Genomic DNA, 13804 nt, shown 5'->3' on the forward strand with positions numbered 1-13804 from the left:
AATAAATTAGGCAAATAGAGGCAATTGAAGAAAATTGGTACAAAATGTAATGCAATGAAAAAAAATTGGTTTAAGGCAGTTAGACAACTTCAAAACAAACTCGGTTTAATCAAAAATAAAAAAAATGGTTGGGACATATTGTAAGAGCAGAATCGCGGAGATGTGTCAACTGCACAACATTTCGATTTAAGCTTTCGTGACTGCAGGGATTCATCTTCTTGGTTCTTTCGGTAAAGTCACGTAGAAGGGAAATAATAAAATAATAAAAATAAAACATAATAAAATAAAATTCTCACGACGTTTCGGCCACAACACAAGCAGCCGTCCTCAGGTGAATAAACAGAGCCATAGAGTGCTGTCTTTCCGACAGCACTGTTTCTTCACCTGAGGACGGCTGCTTATGTTGTGGCCGAAACGTCGTGATAATTTTATTTTATTATGTTTTATTTTTATTATTTTATTATTTCCCTTCTACGTGACTTTTCCGAAAGAACCAAGAAGATGCACAACATTTCTTTGGAAGTGGCAGAAGGAATTCATCTATGGCTCGTTGTGATGATATCGATGGTATTGGCCACGGTGACCTCTTGGTCTTTTTTTAATTCCACGTGCTTTGAGGGCAAGTGGAGGAAGTGTGTGTGTGTCTACGCGTGACCTCATCACCTGTATACGATTTATATATATATCGATTTAGTGCATGCTTAAACACTGATTAATCTGCAAAAAAGCCATGCCATGACCTTAACACAATTCCATTCATTGATTTCTTCAGATTTATAGGACAGGGCTTCAGACGGAAAACTCCGTGAGTATTGCTCCTCAACGGGTGCATTTGTATGGCAAGTTTTAGCCGTGTGTGGACAGTCAAACCATTTGCATCGCTTAATTCACCGCTATTCAATCCTTACGTACGACAAAAATACATTCATGAGCTAAATGCCAATGTCAAGGTCTGCTTGCCGCGGGAGGGCTTCCGGAGAGAGTTTGTGTAGTTTTGTTATTCCTCCATTGAAGGAGTGCAGACCACAGCGCTTTACTGTATGGTCCACAGTTTGGATTGCACGACCACAATTGCACCACTGTGGCTTGTGTCTTGAACGTTACATTGTTGTCGGGAGATGAGCGCGTTGGCCTGTTGATGTTCTGATGCGGTTGATGGTTCCACCAAGTGTTCTGGAGAAGGAATGTCAAAGCTTGGAGGTGGTGCAATGTTTGGGTCTCGTTTGGGTAGAAGACAGTGGCCCTTTCTTGCGGTGGCCCAACTTGCTACGGTTTTCGTGTCACCTTTGACTTCAACAGGCATTTCTTAATCATAGGCCTCTTTCATAAATATAATCAAAATGCAATTTTGTAACACAACAACAACACCACCATTCACCACTAAGTGGCAGTGACATCACCATGGCGCTTGTGCCAGGCGAGGTGCACTCTGAGGCCACGCAAAGTGTCTAAGGCCCGCTGGCAGAAGGTGGCAGAAGGACAGACCCAGGAGTCGTGGATTGACTGACTGAGATTATTGGCTGATGCACTACCTGTGCCCCCTACTGTGCCAACTTGTTATGTTTTAGCCACCCAGGGCTCCGCTCGTTTTTTATGAGCATCACTCTTCTGCCCTCCATTGTTGCTGGTAGGCGACTGCCTCCAACTGCCCAGTAGCATCCTTCATGAGCCTCCTCCACAGAGGCCGATCTTGACACCACTGGTACCAGTCCTTGGCAAGTGCACTCAGTTCCACATCCTCTTGTACCACATGATTCCATCTATTCTCTAATTCATGCCACACCCATTTAGCTCCTTCTATCTGGCCGAACATAAGCTGTTTAGGCATGTGGTGGCTGGGCATGCGGGCTACATGACCTAGCCAATGCAACCTTGCCTGCCTGATGAGATTGATGGGATTTTGTCCAGATCTTTCAAGGATTTGTGAACTCCTCACACAATCCACCCTAGTTAAACCCAGGATGTATAGTAGGCAGGCCAGTCTATATGTTTCTAACCAGCGAAGATGTTCCATTAGGGGGGCCACGTTTCACAAGCATAGAGAAGGAAGGGCATGATCATGGCCGAGAAGACCCAATGCTTCGAGTGTGGAGCAACAGAACAGGTAGCTTCCACACAGTGTTACACAGCCGATGAAAATATAATGCCACTCGACTGATTTGGAGTGAGACTTCTGCTGTCAAACCGGAGCTGGTTATGAGCACAGTGTCTAGGTATAGAAAACTATCCACTGTTTCTCCAACTGCCCCACCACCAATGGGTGGAGTGTTTTATTGCACAAAATGGTGGGGCTAATGATAAGGCCCCACTAGGTGGCACGTTCCAGGTTCAGCAGCAGCGCCTCCAACTCCTCCTCTGAGTGAGCAGCAATCACCAGATCATCAGCATAGATAACATGGTTGACCAATAGGGAGCCATCCCTCGACTGCACCCGAAAGGGTATAAATCAGCCTCCCATTGTATCTTTACCAAATAGAGATTCCTTCGGTACAGCCATATAAGCCTTCACAAGCTTTGTGGTCGAAAAATATGTTAAAATGGAAGCCAGAGGACATCTCTGTCGCACGCCAAGGTGAACAGGGAATGGCTCCAACTTTATCCGGACCTGTTCGCCATCGTGAAGGTCCTTAATTTTTGTGAGCAGAGTCAGGGACTCCGAATGCACAAAGAACAACCCAGAGCCCAGGCCTATTGATGATATCATAGGTCATGACCAGGTCAATAAAGTAGAGATGTAGGTCCTGTTGGAATTCCCTATACCTCTGCTATAGCAGATAGACAGAAAATATGGCATCTGTTCAGAACTGCCCTGGCCTGAAACCACACACTTCTGATTAGCACAGTTGACTTCCTACGGTGCACAATAATTTCAACGTAATACCGCCATCTAAGAGAAATGGACGCCGTTAATTTGAATCCAGATCTGATCGGTAGAGCTAAATGCGCTGCTGTTTTTTGTGGTTTAGAATGTCACGTAAAGATGCCGCTGATTATATATTTATAATTAATATAACAGCCAATATGTGATTAATTTTAGAAGTCTTACAATTCAGTGATTTTTTTTATCTCAGCTGGGGCATGTGTCAGTGTGTTGCATATAGGTTCCATGGGAGCAACGGCAGCAGTGATTTTTGAAGACGCGCGTTGGTGTGTGTGTTTGTGTTGTTGCTAATAAATGAACAAGTGATGTCAATGTTCAGTAATATCTGAGCCAGAAGTACTGGGCCTCCAGCAGCTTGTTTCACTCAGCTATAAATGAGTTGCCGGTGTGGTATGTAAATATGACCACTTAGGGAAAGAAGAGGGCTCTACGTGCACGGTACGAGTTCCACTTCCCGCTTTTGCGCAAGGCAGACAATGGTGGCTAACATCACTTTTCCTCAACAGCAGTCCATGAGGCTATACACCGGAACTTTAGTCCGTTTTGCTGCGTCCATGCAAAGACGCACACACACAAGAAAAGGCAGGCCACTAACACGGTGTCGTATTAAATAAAGTCAGCACTGATCTCAGACAAGGGTATTAGCAGATGTTATTCGTAGACGCCAAGTTTTTTTTTTACAGCTTAGCAGTGTGTGCCCTTCACAGCTGCACATATGCCCTTTCCTCATATAAAGTTGGGAGCATGGTATTTCAAAGGTAAATACGCTTTTGTGTTGACTTTGCTCTTTCAACAATCACTAGGTTTTATTTCAAAACATGACCACCTGTGTCAGTTTTCCACAGTAGTTGATATTTAACCTGTGTTTATGTACTTGCATGATCATTGCGGCAACATACATTTTCATCATGGGACGTTTTTTTTTTACCAGGAACAATTAGAACATGTTTGACCCTTTCTAGCAATAAAACGAGTGTTAAGATGTTCAAACACAAAATAGAAACCTTTTGCAAGGAATAAAGTCTGTATTAACCACACGTTCCTGTAGTGAACATGCAAACAAACTCTGATGATATATGTATTGTCCTTGAAACTGATTGGCCTACACCAAAGACACCCTTCTTTATGGCCTAGTCTCACCAGTGTCAGACAAGAGAACGCCAAAAGGCCAATTAGTTTCAAAGACAATGCACATATTTTCAGAGCATGTATTGTTTGTATGTTCACGACAAGTACGTGTGATTAATGCAGACTTGATTCCTTGCAAAAGGTCTCTATTTGGTGCTTGAACATCTTAACACCCGTTTTATTGCCAGAGACAGTAAAACCAATTCTTATTATTCACAACATACCATGGCGGAAATTCAAAATGTCCTTAAGGGGCCAGACGATTAATTGGATTTACCACTATTGACTCGCCACTCAGAGGAACAGATTGTGTGGCGTATACAGAGATGCGAGGTGGCCGGGTGGCTCAAGAGTGATGGGCTGGGCATCGGTGAGCTCTCCTGGGTTCCCATCCAGGCAGCTGGCTGTGATTAAACTGGGTTCTTAACTGAGTTTTTTTTACTCGGTTCTTACGTTGGAGGATTGTCTCAGCCCGATCACCAATGACTGCACACACAAAATCTACGTTTCGTTGAGTTTGTTTCTCCACATGAATGTTGCTCATTTCCAGTTCTGTAATAAACCCAGGACTGGAAATGGCAAGAAATTTACCAGGGGAACTCATCAATAGTTTCCCCCCATCCCCACTAGGTCTGAGGAGGGGGAGGAGGAGCTTCTATGTGTGTGTCTCTGTGCATGTCTGTGAGTCTCTCTGTTACTCATGGGATCAATCTGTGAGTCAAATATATATATATAATTTTTTATGAATCCTTAATGCCTTCCGGAATGCAGTCGGGTTAAAATTGTCACTCCCACCACGGCTTTCTGGGGTATTCCGGCCTATTTCCACCACTGAAAAAAACTACTCTCTATATATATTTGACTTTAATGTCAAGAATATTACTATGTGAACCGGAGGTCACTTGGAAGATATTTCAGAGGTAGCTCTGTGATGTCTGCTTCCGTGGGCCGTTCTCTAATGCAGATGGTGGCACTGCTGTGTTGTGAGAGGTCCATAAGGACTCTTTGTCTCATGATCAGACGCTGATGGGGAGGGAAAAGGATGAAAACACTCACAAGACGACACTGGAGAGATTATACACTGGTGGGATTTTAACTCACAACCTTTGGATCATGGATCAAGTATTGATAATGGATCAAACGTTAGAACCATAGGTTACAACTCTGGAGAGATGATTGCTTATTCTTGCATATGGCCTACGCGGAGGGTGGGGGGGGGATGCGTGACGTCAGCAGGCACACTGCGTAACGCTGCCGCATGCAGGTGACATCACAGATGTGACGTCACCTCTCGCTTGCCATGCAAAATATATCCATTATTGCGCCCCCCCTCCCCCAAAATACAAAGGTAAATGTTTATAATTTTTACATTGTGTACAGTCTGTAAGCTACCCACATGCCACATTTCAAGTTTGTTGCATGTTGGGAAGTATGCTAGACATTTCGAACAGACACACATCCATGAATTTCCCTTTTATATCTATAGATTTTCAGGAGCTGAATACCAATGTCGAGGTCTACTAGCCATGATAAAATGGCAAAATGGCTCCATGAGAGAGTCAGTGTAGTTTTGCTGCTATTCCTCCTCCGTTGCAGGAGTGCAGGCTACAGCGATGCACTATATGCTCCGTGGTTTGGGGTTGCACGTCCACAATCGCACAACTGTGGCTTGTCTTTAACTTTCAACTCATGAAGATGTGTGGATTGGCCTGTTGATGGGAACTCTAGAGAGATAGTTAAAACTCTTGCCACCTGGCCAAGACTGTTTATTTGAATGCATGGATTATACACATGCGTCTGTGTCAATCACTCAATTCATGGGGCTATAACAAGTATCCTTTTTGTTGTTGTTGTTTTTGCAGCCCAGACATGTGGCGCCAATGTGTTTGGTCCCAGTGGAACCATCATGTCCCCAAATTTCCCGGGTTTCTATGAAGGAAATTCCCACTGCGTCTGGATCATCACGGCAGTCAATCCCAATAAGGTGAGATGCCATACGATATTGGGTGGTTTTGTTTACTGTCATTAGATGAGATAGATAGACAAGAATCATACAATGATAGATGGATTTCTTGTTTTTTATTTATTTATGAAAACATATTTCTCAATTTCCCCTGACCTGCGAGACGGCAGAAAATGGTTTTAGACATTTTTCCTGTACTCTATAAATATCACTTGCGTTAGTGGATGGTTCTTGCCCACACCCTACTGATGAGGCTCAAAGATGTCAAAACCAGTCCATGGTTGGCCTTGTTTAAACACATACTCTCAGAAGAGATTGGTCCAGAAGGCATCATGGTCAATGGACTTGCGTGTCATTTTAATGCGGTGATTTGTGATTCACTTGTTACGTACAATCATCAAAGGTAAAGCATTTAATGTCATACTATATAGACTTTATTTGTAAGAGGTCGAGGTGGCTGGGTAGTCAAGGATCTCACAGAACCTTTGACAGCATTTATCTGGCAAGCCTGCGATTCTTGATTCAAATCCAGGTGATTTAACTAGGTTCTCAATTGTTGCCAACTTGATTTCATCTTTTTGCTTGTTTTACCAAGGCATTGTCTCACCGAGTCTTAAGACGTTCGTGGAGGGTCCTGACAAGTTTTCACAGTAGGGGGCGATGTTGCTGCTTGTAAATCTATTTGAGTAATTTACAGGTGATGTTTCATTCCCCATTGGGATGTTTGGCCAATACCAGTTTGAGTTTATTCTGATTTGTTACAAGGACGATCCTGTTTCGTCGGTTACCTGGCTATTTTACACGAGAGGTCCATGGTGTGTGAGCACAGCCACAACAGTCTGTCTCACACAATGAGACAGACTGTTCCTAGGATTGTGGCATTTTCACCTCTGGCTCAGGGGTATGTAAGTTTAACTTATTCCGCACCGTACGAAGCCGACTGTGCTAATCGGACGTGCCGGGGAAGGACAACAAACTAAACACAAAAAGCAGTTCTAAGGAAATTCGTTTTCAATCTATATTTAAAAGTGCATAGCTCCAGTGGCTTCTTAATGGGGGGGTGGGGGGGACAATTGAGACGGGTGCTGCCCCATCGCTCGTGTGAGTAGGGAGACTCTCATTTTGTTTGTGTCTCCGTGTGCCCGGCAGGTGATGCAGGTCAAGTTTGAGGAGTTTGACCTTGAGCGGGGCTACGACACGGTCATGGTCGGGGATGGAGACGAGCCAGGAGATCCCCGCTCTGTCCTGCATGTGTAAGCAAAGACCTGATTCTTGTTCACACATCGTGCAAATAGCAGATGCCCGCACAAACCAAACGTCACGTAAGGAGGTGTCCGGGTGGTTCAGAGGTCCGAGCACTGAGCTGGCAACCGCTCAGATTATAGGTTCAAAACAAGGCAGCTGCTGGTTATTAAACCGGCTTCTCTTGTGTAGTTGATGGTTGCAAACCTGGTCATTAATCAATGCACAAATTAAAAACAATACATTGCATTAAATTATGTCCTGCACTCAATTTGGCTAAATTCCAGCTGTAAGAGTGAAAAATAATGGTTTGACTGGCAAGCGACGGATATTTATCTTGTGAGGTAGAACGAACGGGAGATTGCTATCCCTTACTGTGTGGGACTGTAGGTCATAATATAGGTTTTTGGGTCAGATCGCGTTATTTATAAATGTGTCGTAACCCTCCACCACCCGACACGGCCAATCAGTAAAAAATGTGTCACGTTTTTCAAAGGACAAAATAATTCACTTCTTTAGCCCACCGGTGTGTTGAAGAGAGAATAAACAGCATTTTTAAAATTTGACTGTAGGTCACTTGCAGGGATCTCAGAGGTCGTAGCTCTGCGATATCCACTTCTGCGGGCAGTTCTCTAGCAAGCAGGGTTGCTCTGCTGCTCTGTGAGAGATTCAAATAGAATATGTGTCTCTTGATGTGACTCCCATCATTCAATACAGATAAAACACTGAGGATGGGGGGGGAAATAAAAAGTAAAAAAATATTACTTTTTGCACGCAACAGCACATGTCCAGGATCCAGTGCTATGGAAATGGGGTTGGTGGCTCACGCAGAGATTTTCACATGTTTTAGATGCCCACCTAAATGGGTAATCAGGCGGTAGAAAAAGTGGGTTTGTTGACCAATCCATCCAACTTGTTGAGTGTTTTTCAGTTTTACACCATGTGGGGTCTCCCTTGAGAGTTTGTTATTCTTCTTACGTGCAAAAGAGAATCCATGCACTCAGTCTGGACAACTTGTGAGATATTCGCGGATAAATAGGAAGACTTATTTGATCAACCATTACAGTTTGACCGATGGTAACAGTGAATTGGGGTTCGTAGAGGCAGGTAAAAACGTGTTATCGCTCGAGCAGGGCTGACTTCCATGGCTGAATAATTCACTTTGGAAAACAAAAAAAAACTAAAACTTAAATTACATTTTAAGAAACAAGTATTTTAGCCAGCAGAAATGTATTTCTTTATAATAGAAAAAGTCGGAAAAAACTTTTACTGACTGTATATAAATTAACATTGAACATGCCTGGAATTTCATGGCTTTATTTACGTAAGAAAAGTAATAGGAAAGGGTGATAGGAGGAGGAAGGAGGTGTGATGGGTGGGACACACGTGCAGGATGGAGGAGGGCGCAGGTTTCTAACGTGGCCATTAGGGTGGCACCCAGAGGTTGGTGACTTAAAGCCAGATGGTGAGATATGGCAAGGACAGACCTCGTAAGTCATATATTGACTACAACGACTACAGGATGTGTCAGAAGGAAGCATTGTTGTGGTGTGTTGTTATCAGCAGTATTAACTACGATGACATCTGGGTGATAGTGTCTCCTTTATGGAAAGTAAAATCTAATAGATTTTGACTTAGCCAAATGTTACACAAAGACAGTATTTTTGTATAGTCTGACATCATCAGAGCAAGGATTTCAAAGGCAACAGGAGTAATGGCAGGATTCAATAACATCTTAAGAAGCAAGCAAATCAGCTGAAGGACCAAACTGAACATATTAAGAGCATGCGTGTTCAGTACAGCTTTCTATGCCTGCGAGACGTGGGTATTGAAAAAGACTGACAAAGATAAGATATTGGCTCTAGAAATGTATTTATGACCCTTGGGCTACACCCATTCCAAACCTTTAAAACAGCCTGCCTCAGCAGCTTTCCTGCTCTTTTTTCTCCTGATGACGATTGCTTGCGGTGCAGTCGAAACGTCGTAGTTTTTTGTTATTTTTGTTATTTTCTTTGAACCTATCTACGTGACTTTACCGAAAGACCCAATAATATGAATTCCTGCAGTCACGAAAGATTTAAGTCAAGATTCTATCTCACCGTAGTTTTTCACCGTACTTAGCCAACCGCGCTAATCGGATCTACGACATTTTTGCCTCATTAAAGCATGACAGTTACATTCCTTTTGTTGAAATTGGCCTCAGCAATGCATTGCCAAGGGGTTGTGCCTTGTTTGTCCTCACCAGAAAAAAAGCATTACCCATAACCCACTGTGCCAGCAACATTTTATATTTTAGCTTTTAATATAAAAGAGTTTACTTAGTAGTACCTGTGATAATTATTGAAGGTTATGTCTGGCATTCAGTAGCTACTATTAGGCAACCATTCATATGCCTATTTAAAAGCTTGTGATCATAAAAATAAAAAAATACATATGATTTTCTTCAGACCCCATGGTGTTGTTAGATGCATTTTACAACCCTTGTTAACTCCAACCCTCTCGGTGTATGCACTATGAAGAAGGGTCATTTCCCAAAATGCCGCAAGTTATACATTTTTTTTCCTCAAAAGGCATGTTTGTTGAGTTTGTTAATATATTTTTTGTAATATCAGGCAATATTCACATATTCTGCAGGCACATTGGTACGACATATCATATAGAGTCACTGTTGCAGTTGGTGAGTTCCAAGTTTACAAACACAGCCCCCCCCTCCTCCTCAATATACGAGTTTCACGGAGGTGGAGCGCAGGGAATGGGGATCGGTGGAGCAGGGAAGATTGGGGAATATTTGGAATGGTGTATGGGTCTGAAGACCTTTTGAGATTAAACTGTTGGTCTCTTAATGTCCATGTGCATGTTGTGGCTGCGAGCAGAATTGGCACTCATGTGTGATGGTGTTCTGCTTTGTGTGTATGCGAGGGATATGGAGTGTTTAATACTGTGTGTGTAGCATATATCTCTTGTAAAACAGCCGTACACACTGCTTATATTATACCAGATGTCAGGCTGGATGGTAGCGCTCAACTCGCAATCAAAGGGGGGTGACAAATTTAAATGCCACTCAAGGGGTCTGCTCAGCCCACCGCCCATCTGGGCTTAGTATCACCATGATCGATGTCTACTGTGGTTGTCCTCTAGCACATTTCCACCATGGGAATGTGGAATTTCCAACGCTGACCGAGGGGTCTCCAGTCGAGGCGAGTGCGATCCCAGGGTTGTACATTTGAGCAGGAAATACTCTTGACAACTTTGTTGCCACTCTCAACGCAAAGATGAGATGACCGCCATAATCTCACCTGCTAAGATCTATCCACTGCTGGATGAATGCTTCACCAAGCTGTCCGGCACATCTCAGTGCAAAGCTCCCTTTGGCTTCTGCGCATGCGATGATTTCATCACTTCATTTCCACTGTTGATGGATTCTCAAGTGAGTTTCCTCCCTAGGCTGCCACTTTCATAATTCCAATGCCATATAATGATTGTCCTAGTTAAAAACAAACAAATAATAATTAACAAAATATAATTTCATAATGTATAAATCGTTTGTGCATGTTTAATTACTGGTCTAAAGATATTGGTGGAAATTTTACATTTGTATGGCAAGAACGAGTCTATCCAAGTGGTGTAGTTTTACCCAGCTAGTTTTTATTTTACCGACCAAAATTGTAAGATGATGATTCAAATGACGATTATCATGATTTTACTGATTATTCGGTGATATTGCGTTGGCAGTGGTGCAAAAGCATAAATAATGAAATAAATACTTAACACAGACATCAATAATGCTGCCTTGAAAAGGAAAAAAAACCTATATAATAGGTGACCTTTCAGCCAATGGTCCTTCTTCATCACACACAGAGAGGCGGGAGAGGTCGAGTGAATTATGATCATGAATTATCAGACTAATGCCATCTGAAACGATGGATGGTGGATCAAATATGAATGTCACAGTCCACAGCACGACAGAGAGTAAAGTTAGCCAAAATATTCACAGACAGCGGTCAAAAAAATATGTTCTTTTCCGCAAAGCCACATTTGACGGATATTTAAACGCACAACCGGAGAAAGGCGCAAATGGATGTTACAAAAATATACAAATTTTATCGTCGGTGGTGTGAACGTGAGATAAGAGCGGAGATGGCGCGTACAGTGGGCGAGTGGGTGGTGTTGCCGGTGGGACGGAGAGCACGTTCACAGTGGGAATTGTCTGCTGATAGTAGATGGGGTGACAGAAATGGAGCGAGTTGATAGAATAACGAAACGTCACGGTACTCAAATGGTAAATGTTGTGGCTTTGCCCTCCAACACACCCGGTGTGATGTGCTAGTGATGTATTGTCACGTTTTGTTTACGTGACAAACTTTACTAATTGGCTGCGTTGAGTGGTGGTGGGTTTAGCGACGCATTTATATTCATGCGATTTAACCCCCCAAAAAACCTCTTATGGAGAATGATATTATCCCAAGGCTACCTATTTAACCCATTGTGTTGTTGACTTAAAGCTTTCGTGACTGCAGGAATTAATATTATTTGGGTCCTTCGGTAAAGTCACGTAGATATGTTCAAGGAAAATAACAAAAAACTACGACGTTGCGATGACGACCACTTGCGTTGTGATCAAAAGTCGCAGTTTTTTGTTATTTTCCTTGAACCTATCTACATGACTTTACCGAAAGACCCAAATAATTTAACTTGTTGTGTTTAGTTTGGTGTCCTTCCCCCCGCACCTCCTATAAGCACAGTTGGCTACGTACGGTGCGAAAGAAGAACAAACGTATGTGCAACTTTAACCTTGCGAAATGGGTTTAGGCTGTAAAGTAGTGGAACATTTTCATGCGTTTCGATTTTTCCCCAAATTGACGTGGCATGACAGCAGCCAAGGCTTGGGGGAGGGTGGGCAGCATTGCGTCTGCCTTGGCGCGTCGCCGGTCTCAATGCCAACTACTCATCTGGACACTTAACCCCCCCTTGGTCCTCGTGAAGACGCCGCGATAATGTCTACGCCGCTCAGTCCCCTGTCTCTCATTTATTACGCAACCACTTGCCAAGTACTCCTGACATATTTGCACATATCACATATGGCAACTCCTAACTCATTGGCCTTTTATTTTGGTGAGTGCCGTGCGGGAAAGAACTCGTGCTGCATAATGCACTTTGTTTATAACCAGGTGAGGGCCAACTGTGAGCAAAGGTCTGCGTGTGTGTTTTTTTTACAATTGTAAGAATAATTCTAGATTTGAAGTTTTCGTGACTGCAAGGACCCATACTCTTTGGTTCTTTCGGTAAAGTCACATAGATGAAAATAAGAATAATAAAAACGTGAAAACAACTAAATTAAATCACGACGTTTCGGGCGCAACACAAGCGTCCTTCATCAGGTGGGGACCACCACAGCGAAAACAGTAGCTGAGGTATGCCGAAGAGATGGCTTTGACAAGGGTTTATATAGCTGAGGAGGGGGGCGAGGGCAGGGTGAGTGTGGGGGCGGGGCGTGGGCTGGAGAGGCTAATCCTAAGGGTGGACGTAATTGTAAGAATAGCAATTCAGAATCCGAATATTTATTTATACCGTAGGAATCCGGTGAGCTATGAAGCTCCTTTTTTCTCACAGATGTCCAGTACTTATAAATGACATCGGTAAATAAAACAGAATGTTTAATGAAGTATGGATGTAGAAAAAATTATCATGTTTTTAAATAAATTGTTACAAGACCAACACAATAGTCAATGAAAATGAGATATACATAGATGCGTTACATTGAAAGTGCAATTTGATATTTACCAAAGATTAAACAAAGACAAAGTTAGATATAAAATTTAATTATAATATACATTTTTATGTTGTCCTTTTGTGTTTTAAATGTATGCAAAGTAAATTTTGGTTAACCAAAATATAATCTATGTACATTAATAATGTCTTAAGATGTGATCAGTTATAGCCTTGTCGTGTCCTTATGCATATGTGCATCCAAATGTCTTCAGCATCATCGTCATATCATTGTTATTCTTCATTTGTAATGCGCTTTGCATGTGTCACAACAAGTGCAAAAAACCCCATTCTATACATTTTTAATAAAATGCTTTGCTGCTGCAGTATTTGCAAAAGTTGTTTTTTATTGGAATTAATGTGACGAGAGCACGGTTGCTTGTACACAATTGACTGCCTTTCTGATGTACAATTTTCCAAGGTGCATAAGATTTGTTCATTTCATATCCCTACCATTATAAACCTAACATTGCTGAAATAACAAAGCCCTCACATTCGTTAATAACACTGTGGCCTTAAAACGAAAATGGCACAATAGGCAACGTTTTACAGCAAGGGCCCTTCTTCAAAGCACACATATATAGTCTTACCTCTCTGGCCTCTCTACGTAAGTGCCACGAAGAGGGGCCATTGTCAAAAACATCGCTTTTTACATTTTTTTTCCATTTGATACCACAGGGGTTGTTGGCGGACATGTTGTGTGGTTGTTGTCATTGTTGTTGTTGCATAGATCGCTTAACTGCACAGCCAGCACGAGTGCGTGTGCTGTTAACTCCGGTGCTATTCTTGGGCTCAAGCATAAATAGGGGCAATCAGGTCAGCAG

At 42.6% G+C, this 13804-nt stretch overlaps 1 protein-coding gene across 4 annotated transcripts in view; it reads left to right on the forward strand.

Annotated features, from left to right (window-relative positions):
- LOC144938460 (CUB and sushi domain-containing protein 3-like) overlaps positions 1–13804 on the forward strand; it is a 683443-nt gene that overhangs the window by 307222 nt on the left and 362417 nt on the right. For all 4 annotated transcript variants that reach the window (XM_078866283.1, XM_078866284.1, XM_078866285.1 and 1 more), the window contains 2 exons: positions 5872–5993; positions 7122–7225. In XM_078866283.1, coding sequence (XP_078722409.1) covers positions 5872–5993; positions 7122–7225 — 226 coding nt within the window. The remainder of the gene's footprint in view (positions 1–5871; positions 5994–7121; positions 7226–13804) is intronic.

This window comes from Lampetra fluviatilis, chromosome 22, assembly GCF_964198595.1.
Source record: "Lampetra fluviatilis chromosome 22, kcLamFluv1.1, whole genome shotgun sequence".
Classification (NCBI taxonomy): Eukaryota; Metazoa; Chordata; class Hyperoartia; order Petromyzontiformes; family Petromyzontidae; genus Lampetra; species Lampetra fluviatilis.